At 50.8% G+C, this 24348-nt stretch overlaps 6 protein-coding genes across 6 annotated transcripts; 3 read left to right on the top strand and 3 right to left on the bottom strand.

The window, feature by feature from the left end:
• Positions 1–329: 329 nt before the first annotated feature.
• Positions 330–5533, top strand: Gcn2 (eukaryotic translation initiation factor 2 alpha kinase Gcn2). Its single transcript, XM_029111662.1, has 5 exons — positions 330–434; positions 549–920; positions 1034–1190; positions 1302–1538; positions 1656–5533. The coding sequence occupies exons 1-5, from the start codon at positions 330–332 to the stop codon at positions 5531–5533; spliced, it is 4749 nt and encodes a 1582-aa protein (XP_028967495.1).
• A 2634-nt stretch (positions 5534–8167) lies between these two features.
• LOC100901122 (CUE domain-containing protein 2) lies at positions 8168–10390 on the bottom strand. The gene is made up of 6 exons (XM_003744064.2): positions 10275–10390; positions 9771–9890; positions 9234–9365; positions 8943–9129; positions 8620–8858; positions 8168–8532 (listed from the first exon to the last, which is right to left on the bottom strand). The coding sequence occupies exons 2-6, from the start codon at positions 9860–9862 to the stop codon at positions 8373–8375; spliced, it is 810 nt and encodes a 269-aa protein (XP_003744112.1). The 5' UTR covers positions 9863–9890; positions 10275–10390; the 3' UTR covers positions 8168–8372.
• A 172-nt stretch (positions 10391–10562) lies between these two features.
• On the top strand, positions 10563–14240 carry Noc1 (Nucleolar complex protein 1). Its single transcript, XM_018639828.1, has 10 exons — positions 10563–10942; positions 11078–11269; positions 11368–11608; positions 11724–12210; positions 12330–12512; positions 12619–13002; positions 13121–13375; positions 13477–13729; positions 13813–13961; positions 14049–14240. Exons 1-10 carry the CDS (start codon positions 10792–10794, stop codon positions 14238–14240), a joined length of 2487 nt encoding a protein of 828 aa, XP_018495344.1. The 5' UTR covers positions 10563–10791.
• A 178-nt stretch (positions 14241–14418) lies between these two features.
• Positions 14419–16083, bottom strand: LOC100900983 (phospholipid phosphatase 5). Its single transcript, XM_003744063.1, has 6 exons — positions 15834–16083; positions 15596–15701; positions 15402–15492; positions 15248–15311; positions 14870–15168; positions 14419–14772 (listed from the first exon to the last, which is right to left on the bottom strand). Exons 1-6 carry the CDS (start codon positions 15923–15925, stop codon positions 14576–14578), a joined length of 849 nt encoding a protein of 282 aa, XP_003744111.1. The 5' UTR covers positions 15926–16083; the 3' UTR covers positions 14419–14575.
• A 1434-nt stretch (positions 16084–17517) lies between these two features.
• On the top strand, positions 17518–21869 carry eEF2 (eukaryotic translation elongation factor 2). The gene is made up of 4 exons (XM_003744062.2): positions 17518–17608; positions 18621–18835; positions 19024–20362; positions 20492–21869. Exons 1-4 carry the CDS (start codon positions 17606–17608, stop codon positions 21467–21469), a joined length of 2535 nt encoding a protein of 844 aa, XP_003744110.1. The 5' UTR covers positions 17518–17605; the 3' UTR covers positions 21470–21869.
• Positions 21870–23030: 1161 nt separating this feature from the next.
• Positions 23031–24290, bottom strand: LOC100903706 (RNA-binding region-containing protein 3). The gene has a single exon (XM_003744081.2). It carries the CDS (start codon positions 24288–24290, stop codon positions 23031–23033), a length of 1260 nt encoding a protein of 419 aa, XP_003744129.2.
• Positions 24291–24348: the final 58 nt, after the last annotated feature.

Raw genomic sequence — 24348 nt, 5'->3', positions numbered from 1 at the left:
AAGTCGTGTGGAGAATTCGAAGAGTCGGTGTGGTGCTGCCGCTCAGTACCGTCGAGCCGTGAAGCCATTCACTGCTTCCGCCTCCCCGATGAGCCACATGAGTGACAATCGTACGCCGGGCGCCGGCGCTCGGGCATGGACTATTCCCCTCGGGTTGCGGGGCGAAATTTCTCCGCAGTGGAGCTCATGTCTCGATACCGATCTTCATTCCCTGCCGTCCTCGCTTATATACCAGAATAAGGTCGGTTTCTTGAAATTCATCCATCTTTACTCTTACAGGCGGGACAAATGTACTTCCCGTCGTGAAGCGCAACTCCACCCGGGCAAGAATGTCTAATGACTACCCCACCCGTCAAGAGGAGGAACTCGAGGTGCTCAAATCCATTTACCAGGGGGACATAGTCGATTTACGCTCGAAGAAAATCGCTTGGAAGGTCAGTTGAGGCTAACGTTCGTATCCCATTCGCTCCTTGTCTTTCGGACAAAAAGACTAAGAATGCGCATTTCAGTCTAAATGTGTTTCAAAAGAAGTCAAGAACGGCTTCCAGGTATGGCAACCTGTCGACGTGAAGATCCAACTTCGTCCTCAAGAATCCATGACTTCGCACACGGCTTACGCAGAGCTCACGCTGCGTGTGCTGTGTGGGCCCAAGTACCCGGACACGGTTCCTTCTGTGGAAATTCTCGACAGCACAAACGTGCCCTCAAATTCAGTAAACGACTTGCTCACAGAACTCAAAAAACTGGCCGAGAGTCTGAAGGGCGAGGTCATGGTTTTGAATCTGTGCCAACACGTCCAGGAGTTCCTCGTTCCCTTCAATATGCCAACTGTATCGATCTACGATGAGATGATCCAGAACAAGAGGAAGCTTCAAGAGGAACGAGAACTGAAGCAGAAAACCCTCCAGGCGAAGAAGGAAGTGAGTGCATCGACGCTTCTCTATGTATAGATAGACCCTCCATTCTCCGATCAGCACGTGACTGATTTATCGGAGCATCATAATTGAGTCGTTCGCTCTGTTCACGATTAAAGGAAGAGGAAGAAAAGCAACGATTGGAGCTTGCTCGAGAGATCCGGGCGAAACAGGAACAGCTGAAAGAAGAGGCTCGTCGAAGGAGAGCGAACTCGATCGGCCAGAACGATTTGCGACTCAGCTACTCCTCCGATAAGAGTCCCGACGACTCCGAATGTATGTACTAAGAACTCGCTTCCACATTGTGCCTCGCTCGAACTCTGGGTGCGATGATGTGCTGGTCTTTTCGCGATGGAACGAGCTTCTAATAGAGCTCCAAAATTTCAGCGAGTGTTTCTTGTAAAGGACACAAATCATTACAAATCAAAATCACAATCAACGGTAAAGAGAGGCTCCTCCAGAGAGGGAAGTGCATCGGACACTCGTCGAGAGGCAACGTAACGTACACGGCTATGGAGGTTTCTTCTGGAGAGATCTTCTGCCTACGAGAATGGGTTTTCTCGCTGAAAGGTGGGCGCTTGCGTTCTTTTCACTCAAACCCATCCGATCAGAAATTTATAATACGTACGCCCCGATTTCCTGAAAGTCAATGTCCTCGTCCCCGATAACATGGGTCCGGGTACTTCCTTTCAGATTCGAATGAGACAGTCTTGAGCCCACAGCAGAAATCCCTCCTCGAAGACGTGGAATCGCAATTCGGAAAACTCTGTCGAGTACAACATCCGAATCTCATTCGCTTCTACGGAATCCTCGAAGAATCTCAGAAAGACAAAGTTTCCATATCGATAGTCCAGGAGATGCTAACAGCTCACGCACCACTGACGCTCCACACGTCGAGAGGCGTTGCGCTGGATCTACAGGTGCTTCGCCTTTACTGCCAGGACATTCTCAGTGCTATATTTCACCTCCACCAGAACGATCTCATTCATGGCGATCTGAGAGTAGGAAATGTTTTCGTCAACCAGAAAGGAAGCTTGAAAACAGGGAATTTCGGTGTCGTGAAGAACCTCCATGAGGCAATGAGGATCTCACAGGGCCGTGACGAGGCGAAATACGCGAAAATTCGAAAGTCCGACGCAAAGAAATTCGATGTATTCCAGCTCGGAGTGCTGATTCTGTCTCTCGCTAAAGGATCGAAGATTAGCGAAGAGGCCGCCAAAGTTCCATCTTCGTTACCGAGCGATTTCCAGGACTTCCTTCAGAAATGTCTCGCCGTGAACGAAGCTGAGCGTTGGGACATCGAACAGCTGTTACAACACAGATTCATCACGCAGAAAATCGCATATCGGAAATCGCTGCAGCTTTCCAGTCAAGCGACGAGCGATTCCAACATCGAGTCCCTCGAGAGCAGCGATGAGGCTCTCGAGCCGGAGAGCAATGGCGCCGATCGAATGCTCACGTCGTACAACCGTCTCTCGTCCACGAGCCGGCTGAAGACAGAGTTCGAGATTTTGAAGTTTCTGGGTAGCGGAGGCTTCGGTTCTGTGATAAAGGTACGCAATAAACTCGACAGTCGCGTCTACGCCATCAAACAAATCCCCCTGGATACGAAGCACAAGAGCTTGCATCGCCGTATCACCAGAGAAGTGATGCTCTTGTCGAGACTGAATCACGAAAACGTGGTCCGATATTATAACTCCTGGATCGAGGTAGCAGACATTCAGAAGGTCTGTGAGGACGTGCCGCTTTCGGCCTCACCCCGCAAGTCTCAGTCGCTCTCATGTGTTCTGAAGCAGACCCTGCTCGAGCTCGAAGCTCCCGCGTTCGTTGAAGGCACCACGGAATGGAGCGTGTCGTTGAGTCACGTCGTGGAGAACGAGCACGATGAATCGTCCGATTCGTCCGAGGACAACGAGCTGTTCAACCTCGGACCAAAATCAGATTCGAGCATCAAGTTCGAGCGCGCCAGCGGTCTTTCGTCGTTCGAGGACGAGGAAGATCAGAAGCCCGAGAGCTCGCGGCCAGCGTCGTCGACGCACCAGATCCAATTCATGTTCATACAGATGGAGTTCTGTGAGAAGCAAACGTTGAGGAACGCCATCGATGCCGACCTCCACAGAGAGACCGACCGCATGTGGAGACTGTTCCGCGAGATAATTGAGGGTTTGGTCCACATCCACCAGCAGGGGATGATCCACAGAGATCTGAAACCGGTGAATATATTCTTGGACGTGCACGACAGGGCGAAAATCGGCGATTTCGGTCTGGCCACCACAACGCCGTTCTCGAAGCACGACGTGCCCGGAGGGGCGAAGTCTCCGGACATGTCGGGTCCCCACGCAGGGAAAACCGGGATGGTGGGAACGTTCCTTTACACGGCACCCGAGTCGAGCAGCGACCGGGTCTATTCGCAGAAGGTGGACATATACTCTCTCGGGGTGATATTTTTCGAGATGTCGTATCCTTGTCAAACCAAAATGGAGAGGGCCCGGAACCTGACCAATATCAGAGATCCGGAAATAAAACTCCCAGACAACGCAGAGGATTACCTCAGTCAACAACAGATCCACCTGCTGAGATGGCTTCTGCAACACGACCCTCTGAAGCGGCCATCGTCGTCCGATCTGCTAGCCTCGGAGTATCTCCCACCGCCAGTCATCGAGGAAGCGGAACTCAATGAAATGCTGCGACAAACGGTCTCCAATCCCCGGAGCAAACTATACAAACGGCTACTTGGATCGTTGTTCCAGCAAGAATGGAACTACACCGACGAGTACTTGTACGACAACGACGACGTACGCGAAACGGATTGTTACATTAGGTACTCGATGTATTTCTCATTTATCAGAGAGCGCCTCGAGACGATAATGAAGCTGCACGGTGCTCAGAATATTTATGTTCCTCTGCTGTCGCCGCAATGCAACCTCTACGACAACGAGGACAATGTTTCGTGTCTCATGGACCAGGATGGCTGTCTGGTACACCTGCCCAGAGATTCACGCGTTCCGTTCGCGCGTTTCGTCGCACGAAAAGGTCTGTCCTTCGTCAAACGCTACATTATCGATCGCGTGTACCGCTCAAAGAGAGTCTACAGATGTCATCCGAAGATGTTCTTCGAATGCAGCTTCGATATCATCGCCACGAGCGCCTCCGACGACAGCAAGCTTCATCAAGCCGAAGTTTTGTCGGTCGTCGATGAAGTGCTTTCAAAGTTCGCCTTCATGGAGAACCCCGAATGCGCACCTAAACTCTTGTTGAATCATTTCGGTCTTCTCAGAGCGCTCCTGCTTTACACAGGGGTGGGCGACGAGAGCAAACAGGAGAAAGTTGTGAAAGTCTTGAGGGGATCGCGTCAAATGTCTAAACTTCACCTGCAGAATCGCCTGGCCGATCTCTCGCTGTCGGAAAATACCATCAATCTACTTCTACAGTTTTGCGATGTTGAGGACTCGCTGCCCGCCGTGCAGGCGTTCTACGCGCGGATCCTCCACGGGAGAACTCCCGCGAGCAAAGTCGCTGCCGAAGCTTTCGAAGAGCTGGATGCGATCAGAGTTTTTCTTGAAAGCATCTCGTTCTCGCGACCTTGGTTCATCGTGCCTTGCCTCGTGCACGATTACAACGTCAACATTAGCGGTCTGACGTTCGAAGTTGTTCGGACCGTGTCGAAAAAATCCAAAACTAAAAAATTCCTGGAAATTTTGTGTAGAGGCGGTCGCTACGATAACATCGTCAACAGCTTCAGGAAAGGCGCCGATAGACAGGAACAACTGCTTGTGTACAAAGCGGTTGGCGTAAGCTTCAGCGTCGACAATTTCGTGAGGCTCGCCACCGAGTACGACAAAACATCGTACGTTGATTCGGTTCTGTGCTCGACAGGACACGACCCCATGAACATCGAGCGCTTCGAGCTCCTCCGATCTCTGTGGACAAATAACTTGAGCTGTACAACCATGAATCCAGCCCTGAGCGTTGAAGAGGTTTCTCAGCAGTGTCGAGACACTAACGTGAATCTGGTTCTTCTGCTGAAAGATACCGAGCCGGGTATGGTGAAAGTCCGCAGTTTCGAGAAATATAAATACGGCGAGGAGAGGATTCCCATCTCCACAGCGGCGAAGGCGATCACCGCCAAGCTCGAGAAAACAGAGAAATCCGAAACGCAGGGAAACTCAAAAGAGAACGTCAGCTTGAACAAGAAGGAAGACAGGCCCTTCACTGTTGAGAGTTTGATAAAAGTTAATATTCTATCCCAGGAGAAGCTGAGCGCTCTCCAGAGGAAGCGGGTGGAGAATCACGTCGTCACGGTTCTGAAAGGCACCCTCTTCAGGTGCATCAACGACAAACTTTTCGTCGAGGTGATCGTTGTGGACATGGACATCCATCATGTACGCAATTTCGTGGTTAGCCTGAACGTCGAGAGCGACGAGAAAGCATTCAGCGCGAGCGTCAAAGACCTCCTAGAAAGGACCGATTCGTCCTCAACGAAAGCGTACTACGGGTCTATATGCGACAAAATCCGGGAACTAACGTTTGAATCGAGTCTTTGTGCTGCGTTCGTTGTGTTCGGACGCAAAGACAATGCATTCAAAATTGTCCTCTGCCCTGCCAACTGCAAACTCTGAATGGAAGCGGAAGAATTTTCGCACAGGAATGTATGTATTCGGAAATGACGTGATAGTCCGATTCTTTAAGTGACCGACTGGAAATGTGATAGAGCTCAGACTCTTGCCGCAAATACGCAGCGGTGGTACCCGGGTCCTCCCTGTACTCTTCTTCTCCTGACAGTCGAGAGCCCGCATGTCGGGAAACTGATCCTAGTATCGAGACGACAGCTACACACCGAGGAGATGAAGCATGTATCTATATCGAGGTTCCGAATGTAATCCGAGCGGATTGCCGGCTCTGAAGTGTCTTTTGGATGTTTTTACATTATTCAGAATGTTTGAAAAAGTTGAAGTATTTAATTCGAGAGGTCGCTATCAGCGACTCTACTCGAGACCGGGAATCACCTCCATCGAATAAGACGAGAGCACCTGGGAATAAGGATCTGTTCCCGAAAAACGACATCGCAGGAATGACTTTGTCGTAGTATGTTCTTGTATCTCATCTCGCCTTTCAAGAGTTTCTCATATTCGAGGGAAGAGATAAGAGAGTTTGCGTCGATACTGACTCGAAGAGTCATTAAGAATGAGGATGCATGTTGTTCACTGTAAATAAATTTTGACGAAAAAGTTTGATCCACGATTTTATTTTACACTGGACTCTCCACAGATGCGCTTGATCCGGAGGCGTTCGCTGTGAGCGCGCTTGCTTTGAGTGGGCTTGCTCTCAGTGTGTTCCGCGTCGTTCCCCCTCCTCTTGTACTAATAATTTCCGTTTTCTCTCCTGCTCTTCCCTCCCCGCCTTCATCGTGTCCTGGGTATCCGGTTTCGCCATTCTCCTCTCAGCCAACTACGGACTCAATCCTGTTCGGCGTGGTCCCGCTTTCCCGGCTCCGATACCCGCGCTTCCGATCACCCCCCTCCCCGTGGAACCGGGCTCCTGTTCTCCGGCTTCCAGTTCCCCTGATTCCCGGGCTCCCCGTCTCCTCCTTTCCCTCTCCTCCGTTTTTTCCTCTCCCCGTTTCCCAGCCGCCCGTTTCCCCGCCGCCCGATTCCCCGTGTCCCGCATCCCCGTTCCCCCTCGAGCCGTTGACTCGCGTACCTTCACCTTATTGACATGTTCCCGATTCCCGACTTCCCGCTTGCTTCTCGTTTTCCCATTTCTGGCTCTTCCATTCCGCCCTTGAGGAGTTCTGCTCCTGTTTTCCCCCATCTATTCAAAAGTGTGCTTCTCGAAGGGTGGAGCTTTCAAATTATTATTCATTAAAGCTAGAGGTACTCATCGCTTGGAAACGACGACCCCCCTTCAAGCGTCCGACACTTCCCAAGAACCCACCCCTAAATTTTCACGGCGATCGGGTCAACCATAGGAGCCACGAGGAACAAGCAACAGACAGACGAATGTTTCATGTATATATATGGACGTATTATTAACGAGCCGGATAACAGCTCCCCATTCTCCCCGATGCTGTCAAGTGATGACAACCCCGAAGAAACCGGGAGAGGACGAAGTTTCCGCCCAGAAAAATCCCTCGAGAAGCGCTTCAAGCCTAACTCCTTGAGCTTGTGAAGTGTACTCCCTAAATTGAATGAGTGCTGCTCTCGGTCACCAACGTTCAGTATTTTATTCTATTCTGCATTCCTTGTCATGATTGCTCATCTCGAAGTATTGAATCGAGAAACCAGTGTCAGATCGAGCCTCAGGAGAGCACGAATGAAATACACGAATGAGATACACATGATGGGGAAAACTAGCACCGAGTACAGGAAATTATATGATAGGTGGTAGAATCTTACACCTCATTGTCGGATGCGTGGGGCAAGCTCATTGACTTGATCTGTGTCTTCAAGGAAGAAGAAGTCCGAGCTTCAGAGGTTCGATTCCGAGGGCACATAGGAAAAAAATCTTCGCTCCGTTCTGAGACGGAGGCTAATCGGACGCTTGAACGAAGGCGCGATGATACCCCGCGGCTGGCATTCAGCTAGACCGCGACCAGAAATGGATATATGCCAACAATAGTGAAGCGGCTTAAATTAAAGATATCAAGGGGATCCTACTAGAGGCAAAGAAAATTATTAGAGCGCCTCAAAAAGCGGTAAATGCGCTGGCTCTCTCATTAATCTTTTCTCGGAGGGATAGTGACTCCCATCGAGATCTTTGAGAATCGGACTCGATTCCGCAGTTGGAGCACCGCGTATTTCTTGATGAATACTTAAGATCCAAACTCTGTGCATCAAGCAGGGAATGAAATGTCAGTCGATGTCACTTCGCATCACAGTTTGACTTTTTTGTCTGTTCTCGCAACAAGGATGGCTCGCGCCTCCTCGAGCGGGAGCCGAGCGGGTTGGAAAACGTATATCATCATGTACATACAGAGTAAATTTGAGATCACAATTTGATTGAAGCCTTCAATCGTCAGGTTTCTGTGATGGCCTCGGCGGCCGAGGAGCCTTTGTTCGGGTGGTCAAATCTCATCGCTCTCATGAACAAACATCCGCCCGCCGGAGATTCACGTTCCTTCACTCATCAGCATTCTTTCGTCCCAACGTCATAGAAAACAAGCAATCACCCTACAAACACTCCGAAGCCCACAATCGGCTCCACATTCCGAACACCCGTATCCTCTCATTTCACAGCAGCCGCTTATGCACAATTTTGAGCTTGGTCGGAGCGTCTCCGATCAAGGATTGGTTACGAACTCCGATGAGCCAATAGCGAGGCGTTTTGATGCGAAGTGACTATCAACTGACGAGCTACGATATTGACGACGTATATCAGGAGAGTTGAATGACAAGCTTCTGTAGGGGTGGGAACTTCAGTCCGCAGCGTGACCGGCGCGGAAATCCCCCGAAGCATTGGTCAGTTCTCGACATCTTGACTTTTCTTCTCCAAGGTGAATCTTTCGCCTTTCACAGAGACGACTTTGTTGTCCCGGTAGCGGATGAGTTTCTTTGGCTCGGCTTTCGGCACCGCCGGCTTGTGCTCTTTCTTGTCTTCGTCGACATCCAAATATGCATACCTGCAATCGGACAGCGGCTTGGTGAACGATCCGAGCAGTTCCGGCAAGGGCAGGACTATTTTGACGCGGATGAGAATTATCGCTCACCGATTGATGATCTGGTCCCTGAGAGTCTTCTCGTCGACTTGGGCTTTCGGTGAGGTCATTTCGGTGGAGCTGAGCACGAGTTCATCTTTGCCCAGACCGTCGTCTTGGAGGAGAAGTTGCGCGGCAGTGTCGACTTCCCCGTTCGCGATCATCAGACACTTACGAATTCGAAGTGCGTTCTTGTGCGGGAACATCTCGGTCAGAGCGTCGAACGCGATTTCATCGACGCGGGTCTCGTCCTGGAGTGAGCAAATGTGAATGTCCGCGGAATCAGCTCCGTTCTGTATATTTTACTCCGGAACGATTTTGGGCCGATGACTCACGATTTTGCCTTTGGATTTCAGCTCAGGCTCGTCCGTTTTACAGCCAATCTCCTTTTTCGGTTTTGCTCGTGAAGACGCCGAGGCTTTGAAATTCACTAGTGAGCTACCGAGAGAGATTGTGGGAGCGTCATTCTCTTCCCGCGAGAGAACGCGGGAAATGTCGTGAACCCAGCCCACTAGCTCCGTGCTGCAAGGCAAACGATTGATGAAACTCTCACAAGGGAGCCGCCTAGAAGCCTCAAGACTCGCTCGACCCGAATAGAATAATTCGGAATGGGAGGTGTCACTCACTCTTCGATTTGGTTCACCGCGGGCACGTAGGCCGAAAGCATCTCGCGGAGTGCTTCGATATCGAAATCATCGTCAAACGTCTCGGGATCGAACATAGCCAGCAGATAATTTACCAGGTAGTCATCGATAGTTCTGGAGACGAAATTCAAAGTGAGACATTAAAGCTGATGCGGAATCCTCATCCTAAGAGCGATTTCCTGCAGCTAAGCATAATGGACGGGTGTATCATCCGGAGGGAGACGTGAGCAGAGAAGCTTATCCACAGTAACGCATTACGCTAGCTTCCCGACTTTCAGAGAAGCACTGCCGAGTCACGAACGAATCAGCCACAAGAGTCACGATACGTGAGAAAATTTCAGAGGGCGCAGATCGAGTCAAGTCGATATGTCGTCTGGAGCTTCGCCCTTAGATTTCAATCAGGCTCGTGGAGGATTCTGACTCCGTTGCTCCAAACTCTCGGATCGCTGCAGATATGGAGCTCGGTTTTCCGCTCGGTTTAAGCAGCCAGGAGGTTCACCGAATAAGTCTCAAACTCACCCTTCGATGTCCTGTCCGGTGCGGCCCCTTACAAAATTCACGAGTGATTTCCTGACCGATACAGCTGACTCTTCTGAATTCGCAGTTGCCATGCTCAAATTTCAAACGGCGGTATGGACCCTGGATCGAGAATCAGCTTTTGAGATTTACTTATTCATTCGTCTCGAGGAGTACAACAGCATAATATAGGAAGCCTGAGCGGGGACATTTGCCCAATGTAATTGTTTCGTTTCCGACAGAACCCACGCAGGTTTCCCCTTTAGTTTCGATATCATGGATAAGGTTTTTTTTCTCCGACGAAGCTCGGAGACATTCCCGAATTCGATTCGTATGCTCGACGCGTTGAGAATAGGTTCATTACACCATGCTCGTTTCTCCAATAATGAATTGCTTCCTCCAAGGCGCACACACTCTCACTGTCATCCCGAAGAGTTGCTGTCAGCTGCTTGGCGAAGCGCATACGACTCTTCGCAAGCGGAGAGCTCTGGATCCCGCGATACTTACCCTCGAAGCTCCTCCAACGGCTTTCTTCGACCGTTTGCGAGCACGCCGGGAAGATTCCTTAATTTAGGAAGAGTCAATGATTTCCAAATCCACTGTGCATCGCTCCAGGAGTCTGTCTATCGAACTCTGTGAGTCGTATCGGCTCGTCTGAGGGTTCGAGCACTACTCCCGCCAGACGGCGCTGTACCGCGCGCTACAGTCTGGCCGCATAGCGATCCGTAATCCCAGACCTGGGCTTATCCTTGCCGGCGTTTCGGAACTTGTAGTACACCTCTTAGTGCTGTAAACAAACATCAACACGTGAAGAGCGCCTTCGTGCTCTCTCTGGCTCTGCGCAAGTGGCTTATAGTTCACGCATGAGGGTTCCCTTCGTTCTGAACCGCGAAAACTGCCGCACTGATCGGCCCACAGTTTTTTCCTGCTAAATTTCCGTCAGAATTGCACAACTCAGGAGGTTGCGGTCCGATATTCGGGGGAAACTCGCTGTCCCCATTGTGAGTGATTGTCGGAAATCAGAATGAATAAATTGTTGGTGAGACCAACCACGCGATGGTACGAGCAAGTTCCGAGTCCGCCGGACCGATGTTCCATCAACGAGAATCTCGTACAAAAACTCTCGCAAGAATGCTTAAGGCTGCTGGAAGAAGAAGCGCCACTCTACCAGTCTTGTGAGTAAAGGAATTTCGAACAGTCTTCCACCCACGAACCCTTTCGACATCTATTGACGGTGACCGTCTGAGGTCCAATCCTCCGGAATTCTAAGCCCTGACGGTCGTGGACCTTCACGAAATTCCTCTTCACAGACAAGGAACAGTCAGCTGCGAAAAGCGACTTCCGCTGGATAGAAATGGTGCGGAAGAAAGGATCGTTGCAAGATCGGACCGCCGCCTACACACTCCTCATACAAGATTCACCGGTTCATAATGTCGAGAGTTTAGATACCCTGATCCAATGGGTGTCTCCGAAAGGCAAACGCGAATGCTTCCTCGCCCTCGGTGAGTGCCCCAGGTCTTCGGAGAACTGGAACATTCTGCTGTCGCTTCATTCGCCGAGATCCTTTCGGGGTACGTGAGGGGATTTCCGTTCCTTCCAGATGCTCTCGTCGACATCTTCGTTCAGTATCTCCTACCGCCCAGCCGGAAGTTGGTGCCCTTCGAGAACAGACCTCTAGATAAGCTCGACATGACCAAAAAGACAGACAGGAGTCGATGCGTTTTGTGGTATTTCGAAGGCCAGCTCAAGAAGAAATACATGAGATTCTTGGAGAATATAGAGAAACTTGGTTACGACAAGGTGGAAGCTTCCAAGTCGAAAACCGTCAAGACCCTATTCACGTAAGTGGTGCAGGAGCATCCACATGATTTTCATATGCTCGCTGCTCGATCCTTAAGCCCTCATCCTGATTTCTGTTGCTGAAGATCTGATTCAATCGACGTTCGTATCTTGCAGGCTATTGTGTGAGAACCCAGAGCAAGAACAATTTCTGCTGACTCGATTGGTGAACAAGTTTGGCGATCCGATGAGAAAAATCGCTGCGAAAACCTCGCACGTTCTTTCCGAGCTGACCAATAAACATCCAGCCATGAAACCGGTTGTTCTATCCGAGGTCGAGTCTCTCGTATTCCGGAAGAACATCTCACCTAAGGCGCAGTACTACGCGCTCTGCTATCTATCCACGGTCGTGTTGTCGAACGACGAGTACGATTTGGCATACAAGCTGGTGCAGATTTATCTGAATTTCTTCAAACTGTGCGTCAAAGAGGGCGAAGCCGATACAAAACTCATGTCGGTCTTGCTTACCGGTATCAACCGAGCCCATCCGTTCTGCGCCACGGATCAAGAGCTGATTTCGCGCGAGAACGAAGATGTTCTCTTCAGGTTGATATACATGGCGTCTCTCCCCATCGCCATACAGTGTCTCATGCTCTTATTCCAAGTGAGTTCGCCCGTTCTACTCCGAATGATGATGATGATGATACTCGGCTTATCACCTCGAGAATGGAAAAAATTGAGGCAATTCGATGAGAATCCAACCGTAGGCCCGCTGTCCATCAGGTATTGAGCAAGAAGAACTCTGGCCTCACGTCACGTTTCTACAGTGCTCTGTATAAGAAGATTCAGGACCCTGCTGTCGCTGTAACCCACCACCAGTTAATGATGTTCAACTTGGTCTATAAAGCCGTCAAAAGAGACCAGGAGAAGACTCGAGTCATTGCTTTCATCAAGAGAATGCTGCAGGTGAATTATGATTAGGTGTTTCGATTCACACGCCGCGTGCCGAATCGGAACCATGGTGATTCTCTCTCTCGACGGCTGTGCTCACCTTGGTCCTCTTTCTCCGCAGCTCTGCTTGACGTATCCTCCAAACTTGGCGTGTTCCATGCTATTGGTGGTCTCCCACATTTTGAAGGAGCGGCCCAACATGCTCCTGAACTACCCCAAAGAGCCGAAAATCGTTGAAGGCGTTCAGATAAACCCGAAAGAAGTGAATAGGAAATACGATTCTCACACGGATAATCCGCTCAAGGCCGGAGCCGAGCGAACCCTGTGTTACGAGCTCTACGCGCTTTCCAAGCATTACCATCCGAGTGTGTCGCTTTTCGCGACCGAGATCCTGAATCACACCGAGAAGGGCGTCGAATACTACGGGGATCCTCTGAAAGATTTCAGTCTCATGCATTTCCTCGACAGATTCGTATACCGGAACCCCAAAGCCCAGTCACACGATGTGAGTTCCGTCGAGTCATCGGATAGCGTCCCTATACGTCCGCCCGGCTCTCCCAGCATAAATACACCTCCGAGATCAATCGCTAGATCCTTCTAATGCGTTTTCCCCTCTCTCGAAGGCCCACGATAAGATATTCGGCAGAGCGCAAGAATATCATCCGAAGGGAATCAGATCGATGCCGGTGGGTTCGGCCGCTTACATGAATAGACACGAGAAAGCTATCCCCGTCGATGAAGCCTTCCTGTACAAATATTTTGTTGAAACTGGTCGACGGACCGATGGTAGCGGAGTCAATCAGAGGCGAGGCGGGACAGAGATGCAAGATCTAGACTCCGACGAAGCCGACGAGTTCCTCGGGGACATCGATAATCACGTGAGTTTGATTCCCTTCGGGATGGGACACATTTGGCCTGTGTCCGCAAAGAGAGCTACTAGCTAGAAAAAATCGGTTCTGAAGCTCTCGTTTCTGTGCAGATGGATTTCGACGATGATCCCGAGGACGACTTCTACTCTGAATTCAAAGACGGGAAGAAGAAATTGGTCAAGAGCTCAGAAGACGCGAGCGATGGAGACGAGAGCGAGGAGTTCGAGGAGGGTATGGGAGACGACTCCTCTGATGGAGGCGATGTACCGATGGATGACGACAACAGCGAGTACGATGCTGAAGAAGAAGACGAAGACGATGAGGATAACTTTGAAGATGAGGAGTTCGGGGGAAAACCGAAAGGTACGCTGTGAGCATATCAGTGAAACCACAACGATGATATTCAATCGAGGAACTCACGTTGAATTTCGATTTTTCGTCTCCAGGGAAATTGAATAAAACCTCCAAAAAGAATCACAAAGTGGGTGAGGAGGACTTGGCCACCGAGAAATTGGGTGAAATATTCGAAAGCAATAGAGTTGGAGATTCAGCATCACTAAACGCGATGTCGGCCACCACCAGAGCTTCGAATAAGGTATGTGCCTGCTTATAAACAGTCGCTGCTTCCATCGCCCTTATCGGGAAGATACATACCCCTTTCATTTGACCCTTCTGCCGACAGGTTTCCGACATGAAGCAACTAGAGTGGGAGCGGAAGAGACATTATCAACTGTTCGGGAACAAGAAATCGAAGGTATCGCAGCGGTTGAAAAAAGGAAGAGGATTCAAGAAGCATAATGGCAAAAACAAACAAAGCTCGAGTGTCATTAAGCTGAGCACTGGGAAGAAGAGGGGCGGCAAAAAATCGAAGTGAGCGAATAAAGTTATTCGATATGATCGGGTCATGATCTATAGATTCGAGGGGCAATTAAGTCCATTCAGGAAATCCCGGTCGGGATCCCATGTAAGAATCGAGGAACTGAAGTCATTCTCAAGTTTTACAATATTTCTTCTCCCCCGTCTGAGCGAATGCCCTGACATACTGATTCGAGAATGATCCCAGTTTATTCGGTCCATGGTGCGCATTCAATTGTGCGAGATTCCTGGAAGTTTGACCCGGGTCAGGCACCCTCAGTCACCGCTTGAGGACGTTTCGTGGTTACTTGCGGAGTACAACCCCGAGTCCTCAGTTCGAACAGGTCTAGAAACTCAGATCCACTTCTGCAGTGGCTTTATCGTCTGGCTCGTTCCTGATTTCATTTCTTTGAGTCTGTCGGGGAAATTGAGGCCGAGAGCCGGGAATTCCGCCAGGGGAGTCGCGGCATCCGTGTCGAAGACCGATGGATATTGCTGTCTGTAGCATAAGTATCCTATGACCAGACCGATTATACTTCCCACGAGAACGTCTGAAAGACGAGAATCGATGAGCCTCGGAGGGTCAAAATCCCTTCCTGGTGATTTTGATTCCTGGTGATTTGAACTGCGATTCTGAATCTAAAATACCCTGCCAATGGTGATGGTAGTCACAAGTTCGGCTTAGAGCAATAAGAAGAGCCGCGTACAGAGGCAGTCCGCCTAGCAGGACGCGATGCGTTCTCAGACGTCTGGACGTAGAGTTCAGAGCCTCTAATTTAGCGAGGAGATACAAACTCAGGAATGTGAACGAAGAGAACGCTATGGAAGAGTGTCCTGAGGGAAAACTCTTCCTGCCTTCTCTTACACTACGCGGCGATCCGGTGCAAGGCATCGAGAAGTTCCCCTCACCAGAGGGAAAACACCGGAAGAAGAAGTCGGGTCTCGGTCTGTAACGAGATCGGCAGAGTTCACTCAGCGATCTCTCGGTGAAGAGCATGCAGGAGATCGCAGCGCCTTCAATCATACCTCCCCACGATGACTTTCAGGCTGTCCGTCAAAATCGCTGAGAGTCCGAGCGCCAAAATATAACCTGTTGAAAGTCGAATCATCGAGATGATCTTTTAGATCTAGGACACGTCGACACCCCTCGAATCGCGTCATTGTGTCGAATGTTCCGTACCCATGTGCGCGGCGCTCACATCAGATCTATTGCATTCAAACAAGGAGTTTATAGTCACTATACAGACAGATGGCGTGACCAACGCCAGGAACTGTAATTGGCGGGAAAAAAATGGTTAGCGCACCGGCGATGCTCACCTCTCGTTAAGATCCTCGCAATGATTTCACGGTATGGGTCGATTCTCCTAGACTCACGAATAGTAATCCCGTCGAGACATAACTGTCTGTTTTTGGGTTCATGTACAACCAACTTTCCTCGAGGTGTATTTTACGCTCGAACGGCTCCGCGTGTTCCAGCGCCCTGAGTATAATAGAGACAATCTTATTTCCGATGGTAGCCCAGCCTCGACCTCCCTCTGTCAATCCCTCCCGTCCTGTTTGGCATGACCGTTCCTCTCCACTGCAGCCCGCGTAAGAAACATATTGTACTCACAAAACTATCACTAGGATCACGATTCTGACCACTATTTCAATAGCCAGAACCGCTTTGGACATGGTCTCTGGGGCTTTCTGCTTCGACATCATGACTCAATTTTATACAGTTAGCGCTCCGAAGATTTCCAACAATCTTCGAACGACCCCCGTAGAAAGAAGTCCTCCGCAATGGATTGCAGTCGTTCAATGACTGCTTGATCCGAATGCTGGAAAAGCAGTCGCTCACGTCACAACGTCGTTCCACGCGTCAGCACAACCGGCTGCTGACAAGAAGCGAGCATGTGCCGGCAAATTTGAATTCCATCCAGATGCGACTCCTGATTCGAGGACTCGACTCGAGGATTCAAGGGTGGCGAAAGCTTTCTAAGCTGCCGGAGGAACGTCCTCCATTCCCAGCGTGCGATGAGCTCCGTGGCGGAGGGAGACGGAGCAGTGTCTGTCGGCTTCCTCCGAGGAGAATCCTTAGGGATCAAATACGAACCTGGATCGGGCTTCATAGACAGCGTATGAGATCATGTCGCGGAATTCTCCTCTACCTCAATTGGGGGTTTTCATTGCCTGCGAATAATCCGATACTTCAGTGCGGAAAAAGAAATCGAAGCACAATGATCAATCACCGCGGGGAAGACTTGCCCTACCTTCTCTTCTGGGCTCGCCTGATCTCTTCGGCAGGGTCGGAGACGTTTGGATGAAATCGCTTTGGCTATAGGTTTCGATCGGGATATTTCTTTAATGGTCCCTTGCGTTGTGACTCTTGCCAGCGACCCTCAGGAATTCATGGGAGATCGAGATGTATAAGCGCAGCCAATCAGAATGATGCGATCGAACATGCTGCGAATGGTGAAAAGAAGTTTCAGACAGTAGGAAGATGAGATTAGACTAATCGAATAAGAAAATGAGATGAGACCAAGTATCTGATTAGGTATTTTCCGTTGCCGTCGGAAAGAAGGGCGCTCTCCGATGAGCGAAAAATGCTCCTATCCTCTGCGGGCGAGCCCCGGTGCATAGACGGTCTACATTCACGAGCTTACTTCCTTCCTTGAAATGAACCCCCTCCGTCCCCCGCATTGCGACTCGCCGTCTACGTCATCGCGTCTCCTATACCCGAATGTCGTCTTCTATCACCCACGGGGACATCCGACGCTGAGCTGACTACCCGCGAGCGGAGCCGCCGAGACCGCTGTATCATTCATTCGAACAGATGCCTCACTCAGGGAACTCTGTAAGAAATCGCTCCCGAACGCACAGAAAGCTTCCCTACAGAGAATCCATTTTTGAATGCGTTCAGCATTCCCGCGGATGTGATTCTAGGGGAAACGTGGTGATCTAGCCGCAGCATTGATGCGGATCAGAGACAATCAAGGATCGTATCGTCGGATGGAACAAAAGTCCCGCACTCCTTGCCCATTCCTGCATGAGTTCACGGTGTTGCGGTCCGTTCCGAAAAATATTGGATTCTGACCCCGTGAGTCCCTTGCGGATGGCTTCCATTTCCGCCTGTCTCTGGTCGGCAATTCGGCAATCAGGAGGGCAAATCGATCGAATCGCAGTCAAATCGACTCACTCAGAAATGAAAGGTAGCGCCGCGCGCGGGCTTCAGGGGTATGAATTCGAAAACGGCGCCTCGCCGCCTGGCCCCCTGGTGGCGTTACAGCGAAAGCTCTTAAAGCTGACCAATCGTCGCGTGTGTCGATTCCTTTTCATCGCAGACCGCCATCGTGCGAGTGAAGATTTTTTAGTGAGCCCCAGGACCACTGAAAAACCTTCAAAATGGTGAGCAATCGAACCGAAAATTCCCTCAATCCCGTTCGTGGGCTCCTTCGAGACCCTATTTCACCGCTCGGTGACCCGTATTTCCTCTGGGTTTCGGCGAATTCTCCCGAGAGGCGGAGCAGGCTTAGATCCTACCCACCTCCGGATATATTCCAAATCGGTTTATTCAATCGAGCCCGGAGAGAAATTTGCCCTCTTTTCCGGCAGCAATATTCGATCGAATGTCGAAATCACCAATTAAGGCTCCGACACGCGTTGATGTCGTAGTTTTCGTGTTTGACGTCCTCAGCGATTATCAGTTGGCATTCATTCCGCCGGCTGTATTACAGTCCGTGGTCAGTCGGCCACGTCAACGGCTTGTTGTCATCGATGACAATGATGGAAATGGATGTCACGACGATCGAATTCTACCAGAACCGGAGACGAACGCTTGTGGACGATTCGAGAGCGAATAACGGAGGGTTCTTCGAACTAGGGTCCAAGCACGTGGTTTCACCATCTTGTGGACCTTCCAGTTCCGGCGTTGCTATCGACGCTCGGCGGCATCGACGATTCCTAATCCCGGTCCCGGTCTACGCTTGAAAATGCCATAATCGTGAACGGGGTAGATCCCGATGAACTTCTATACGAGGATATATTACCTGTCAGCTGGTTGTCCAGATGGCGTCCATGAATAGCGAGGCGGACAATTTCATGATTTGACAACGCCGACATTTCCGATACAGTTCGATACAAAAGAATATCTGCCCTGATTTCCACGCCCCCGTGGCTAATTGATTGCGAATTCGGAGATTTCCTCCTGCAGCCGAAGCTTCCCTGAGCCTCCTCCAGATGTCCTCTGCGCTCTCGGATCTGTACTCGAGTTCTCCCTCGGGTTTAATCCTCCAGACGCTGAATCCGAATTCAGGATCCCGTTCGGGGTTCAGTTCAGCGTAGAATCCTCGAATACCTCGGCTTTCATCGGAGACGTCAACAAGTGACGACTTCCTAATTCTCTCCCAATGAACTCCAGGTGAACTTCACGGTCGACGAGATTCGTGCTCTCATGAATAAGAAAAAGAACATCAGGAACATGTCCGTGATTGCTCACGTAGATCACGGCAAATCCACCCTGACCGATTCCCTCGTGTCGAAGGCCGGTATCATCGCCGGCGCCAAGGCTGGTGAGACCCGTTTCACCGATACTCGAAAGGACGAGCAGGAGCGTTGTATTACCATCAAGTCGACGTGAGTATTCCTCGTAGTTTCCCATCGTTGTATTCGGTGGACTTGCTTATTATTATCGATCCCTTGCGCTCACCGCGTTGTTCCATTCTACCCGTCCGAGTGCTTACTGCCCGGGCAACGTGAAAGCCGATATATATTCAGCCGATATCCTCGACGTGAATTCATAGCTGGGTATTTCTATTTTTCAGCGCTGTGTCGATGTACTTCGAGTTGGCCGAGAAAGATCTCGCCTTCATCAAGGGTGAAGACCAAGTCGAGAAGGGAATCAAGGGTTTCTTGATCAATCTGATCGATTCACCCGGGCACGTCGATTTCTCCTCTGAAGTGACGGCCGCTCTCCGTGTCACCGATGGAGCTCTGGTCGTCGTCGACTGCGTCTCCGGAGTATGCGTACAAACCGAAACCGTGCTCCGACAAGCCATCGCCGAACGTATCAAGCCCGTTCTTTTCATGAACAAGATGGACTTGGCCCTCCTGACGCTGCAACTCGAAGCCGAAGATCTTTACCAGGGTTTCCAGCGTATCGTCGAAAACATCAACGTCATCATCTCGACGTACGGTGACGAGACTGGACCCATGGGCGATCTGAAGGTCGATCCCGCCAAGGGATCCGTCGGTTTCGGATCCGGTCTCCACGGATGGGCTTTCACTCTGAAACAGTTCGCCGAGATCTACTCTGGCAAATTCAACATCGACATCGAAAAGCTCATGAACAAGCTGTGGGGAGAGAACTTCTACAACCCCCAGACCAAGAAGTGGAACAAGACCCAAGGCGAGGGCTACAAGCGCGCGTTCACCATGTTCGTCCTGGACCCGATCTACAAGATCTTCGACGCTATCATGAACTACAAGAAGGAGGAGGCCGCCCGTTTGATCGAGAAGCTCAACATCAAGCTGAAGGGTGAAGACAAGGACAAGGAAGGAAAGGACCTTCTCAAGGTTGTCATGAGAACTTGGCTGCCCGCTGGAGACGCCATGTTCGAAATGATCACCATCCATCTTCCGTCGCCGATCACTGCCCAGCGCTACAGAATGGAACTCCTGTACGAAGGTCCTCAGGACGACGAAGCCGCCAAGGGAATCAAGGACTGCAACCCCGAGGCTCCCCTCATGATGTACGTCTCGAAAATGGTGCCGACTTCCGACAAGGGTCGATTCTACGCTTTCGGTCGTGTGTTCTCCGGAGTGGTCACGTCCGGCCAGAAAGTGCGCATCATGGGTCCCAACTTCGTCTACGGAAAGAAAGAGGATCTCGCTGAGAAGAACATTCAGCGTACCGTGCTCATGATGGGTCGTTACGTCGAGCCTATCGAGGATGTGCCTTGCGGCAACATCTGCGGTCTCGTCGGAGTCGATCAGTTCTTGGTCAAGACCGGAACTATTTCCACTTTCAAGGACTCCCACAACATGCGTGTCATGAAATTCTCCGTGTCCCCCGTCGTGCGTGTCGCTGTCGAGCCCAAGAACCCCGCTGATCTTCCCAAGCTCGTCGAAGGTCTCAAGCGTCTCGCCAAGTCCGATCCTATGGTAAGCGATTCCAGCCGGGCCAACCGATTCATTGGTTTCCTTTCGTCGTGCATGCATTATCCGATCGGCTGACCGTTCCCTCGTGTCCGACTTCCAGGCTCGAACTTATTTTTGACCTTTCCCCTACAGGTGCAATGTATCATCGAAGAATCTGGTGAACACATTGTCGCCGGTGCCGGAGAACTGCATCTCGAGATCTGTCTCAAGGATCTCGAAGAAGATCACGCCGGAATCCCGTTGAAGAAGACCGATCCCGTCGTGTCTTACAGAGAATCGGTTTCAGAAGAGTCCGACATCACTTGTTTATCGAAGTCTCCCAACAAACACAACCGTCTGTTCATGAAGGCCACCCCGATGGCCGAGGGTCTCTCCGACGACATCGACAAGGGAGATGTCAACCCTCGTGACGACTTCAAAGCTCGTGCCCGTGTCCTTGTCGAGAAGTACGAGTGGGACACGACCGAAGCGCGAAAGATCTGGGCCTTCGGTCCCGAGGGTACCGGACCCAATCTCCTGGTCGACGTCACCAAGGGAGTCCAATACCTTAACGAAATCAAGGATTCCGTCGTCGCTGGTTTCCAGTGGGCCACGAAAGAGTCGGTCCTTTGCGACGAAAACATGCGCGGTGTGAGATTCAACATCCACGACGTGACCCTTCACGCCGACGCCATCCATCGTGGTGGAGGTCAGATCATTCCGACCGCTCGTCGTTGCCTCTACGCCTGTCTGTTGACCGGTCAGCCCCGTCTCATGGAGCCCGTCTACCTTGTTGAAGTTCAGTGCCCTGAGAACGCTGTCGGAGGTATCTACGGTGTGCTGAACAGACGTCGTGGTCACGTTATCGAAGAGTCTCAGGTGGCCGGAACACCGATGTTCATTGTCAAGGCCTACTTGCCCGTAAATGAATCGTTCGGTTTCACCGCCGATCTCCGTTCCAACACCGGAGGTCAGGCCTTCCCGCAGTGCGTATTCGACCACTGGCAGATCCTTCCCGGAGATCCCCTTGACGGCAAATCTCGCCCCCACCAGATCGTCATGGAGACGAGGAAACGCAAGGGACTCAAAGAGGCTCTTCCGGAGCTCGACAATTATCTCGACAAGATGTAAGAACAATTTCCACCTTGGTGGGAGTCGAGGGCTCAAGGAGTGGTATCGTTTAAGAAGAAAAATGACGCAGTGTTTTGTATATTGAACGATACAAGCTAATCCGAGGTTCCAATAAAATGTCGAACTCAACCGATTTGACTGTTCGTCTTCACGTTGATGACATTATCCCCGACGATGGGCATTGGCCGGCATACCAACGCCGCGTCGGCCGATTTCGGATTGCTACTCCTGTGCTGCGCTTGCTCGATACTCACCACAAGGGGTAGGGGTACCAGTTACGATTACCATTAAAACTAAGCTATATTTAAACCTCTCGGCTTATTGTGGTCAGTTGCGTCAACGATGCCATAAATATGTCTGAGAAGTCATCTATTTTCTATAAACATGGTACTTGCAAATTGAATCAGTTTGTTCTCATTCTTTGGATCCGCGAATGTCGGCCACAATAAAGTGCTGTTGCGTGTTATTGACTGAGTCTTTAAAGGATGATTCTGTGTTCAATCTGAGTGAGAATGAGTCGTGTCCCTCTCGGCAAGACTATCTCCGTCCAGGTCCCTCTCCCTCTATGCATGCATCGCTATCGAGATCGATCCTCTTCCGAACCCCGTGTCCCTGTGACGGAGCTAGATTGCAATCGCGAGATAGGTCGAAAGGAGCTCCGATCGTACCGAATCAGCGGTTTCAGCTGTTCTGAAGAGGCTGGGAAGGGGATGAGGCATCCGATCGTATCTCAAACCGGAAATTCGTCCGCGAAGTGCCCAGGATCGGAAGACTCTCTCGACAATCACCCGTCATTCGGGGAGATTTCTGTCAATCTGACGATGGATAGCTCGTAATAACTCCCAGCGACCGACTCAGTCGATCCTCCGATTCCGGAGCCCACCCAACTGTTTCGTACTCGTGAGCGGAGAGCCCCTACCCGCCTCGGCTATGTTTCCATCGCTGAATTTTGGTGCCAAATTCGTATACGCCAGACTTCTGCCATTCCTATATTGATCAAGATCTTCCGCTCAAACGAGAACGTGTAGACGTTAGCGAGGATCAATTATTACCGTAATCATAACCATAACGATCATTTATTCGCACGGATGAGGGAGGGTACTTCAATTTTCACGAGAAAAATCAATGACGTGCCGAAAAACTCGGCGATTCTCCGACTATCGATGGCGCTGGGGACTCAAATGTAATGAGTTGTTCGATATTTGTACAAAACCCGATCGTATCATTGGACGAGCATGCTTCCCCGGATGAGAATCACGAGGCCGTGTCTCTCAGCCATTGAGATAAAGAAGTCCCCTCTCGCCGGCCAGAAAGTCTCTTCGAACGCGAACATTCTTCTGCTGGTGGGAGAAGCTGGTCATACATGGACATCTTCCGGCCTTGACAGCGAAATTGCAGAGTTCGGGGACCACTGCTCAGATATTGCTCCCGGAGACGGATCCTGGGAAGAAGTATCACACCTTGAGGAGCACAACGGCACGAGGACTTGCAGGCGCGCGCCTCACAGCTCTTCCGTCCGTAAGCCGAAGTCTGAGAGGTCCCTCTCCTCAAATTTCAGCCCTCAACTTTCAACGCGAGCCGCTTTCGCGAATTGTACTGACATCGGTTTGCCGTTCAGGATAACTCGGTTTGTGAGTTCGAGAGCTCTCTCAGCGGCTGGTACAGACCCGTATGTGACAAATGCTTGGCCCCTCATTCGGCCGGACTTCATGAGTTTGATGTCGAAGATGGCTCTTTCGGCATCGTTGTCCGGGACGAACTGTCCGAATACGCTGAAGAGTTCTTCTTCGGTGGTGGACTTATGAAGGTTTTTCAGGTACAAACGAACACAGACGTCTCCTTCTTCGTAGTTTCGGAAAGCCGCATGATCGATGCTGTCCTTGATCGAGAGTCGCTCCATGGTCCCCACGTCGCGGAATTCAGCGGACACAAAGTCGAATTTCGGAAGAATTTCGGGCGTTCCTTCTTCTGGCTGTGGTGGATCGATCCGACCGAATCCTTCTCCTGGAGCCGGGTCCAGCTCCGCATGGCCATGACCGACGGAATGGATGGGAACAATTTCAAGTCTGCGTATTTGGGGAGACTCGAAGCATAGGCTGACGTCCATCGGGGAGCTTTCCGGTAGAAGCTTACCAATCGGGATATCGGTTTTCGGTTTCCGAATCGGTTTCATCTCGAGAGCAGCTGTTCCGACCCGGGCTCTCCGCTTAGCTCTCCGTGGGACGTTCTCGGCATCTGAGAGATCAGATTCTGAGTCCGAAGTGATTTGCGTGTACGTGTCACGTGACGATCTCTGGAAAACTCGGCTCGGCACCGCCTTCCGTCGGAACGGGGGTGGTATACACATCTTGTTCATGAGATGTAGGACTTGGGTGTAGAAGTTTGAGTTGTCTCGCAAGGCTTCGCAGATGTTGGCCAGTATCGTGTCGTTTATCGGAGGGTATTTGTACTTCACCATTGGATTCAGAATATAATTGAAATTCAAATGAGGAGCGATTGCGTGAAGCTTGCGGATCATTCCTTCTTCGCTCGGCACCTGCTGCTGACCGAGAACCGGAGGCAAGAGAGGCAGAGAAGGATAATTTGCGCGGGCGAATGTCACTAATAGCACCGATTCGTTCAGATGAAGTTGATGTAAAGCCTGCATGGCTTGGCGAGCAGATGCCTCGCTGTCGAAAAATGCGAAAACGCTTTTCCTCTGAAAAGTGACTGTATGAGCTCCGTGTCCCTTCAGGAGAGCTGTGGATTGAGTCTCGGTGAATGCTCTCGGAAGGTGCCGGACTTGTAGAATCCGTCGATTTATGGGATGCGACGATGACATCTGGAATGAAGAGCTCGCGCTTTAATTTCGTATTGAGACTCGCGTCGCAAAAAAAACC

Source organism: Galendromus occidentalis, unplaced genomic scaffold (assembly GCF_000255335.2).
Source record: "Galendromus occidentalis unplaced genomic scaffold, Mocc_1.1 scf7180000077459, whole genome shotgun sequence".
Taxonomy (NCBI): Eukaryota; Metazoa; Arthropoda; class Arachnida; order Mesostigmata; family Phytoseiidae; genus Galendromus; species Galendromus occidentalis.
Note: the sequence above shows the minus strand (reverse complement) of the source record. Positions and strands in the feature narration are given on the sequence as shown.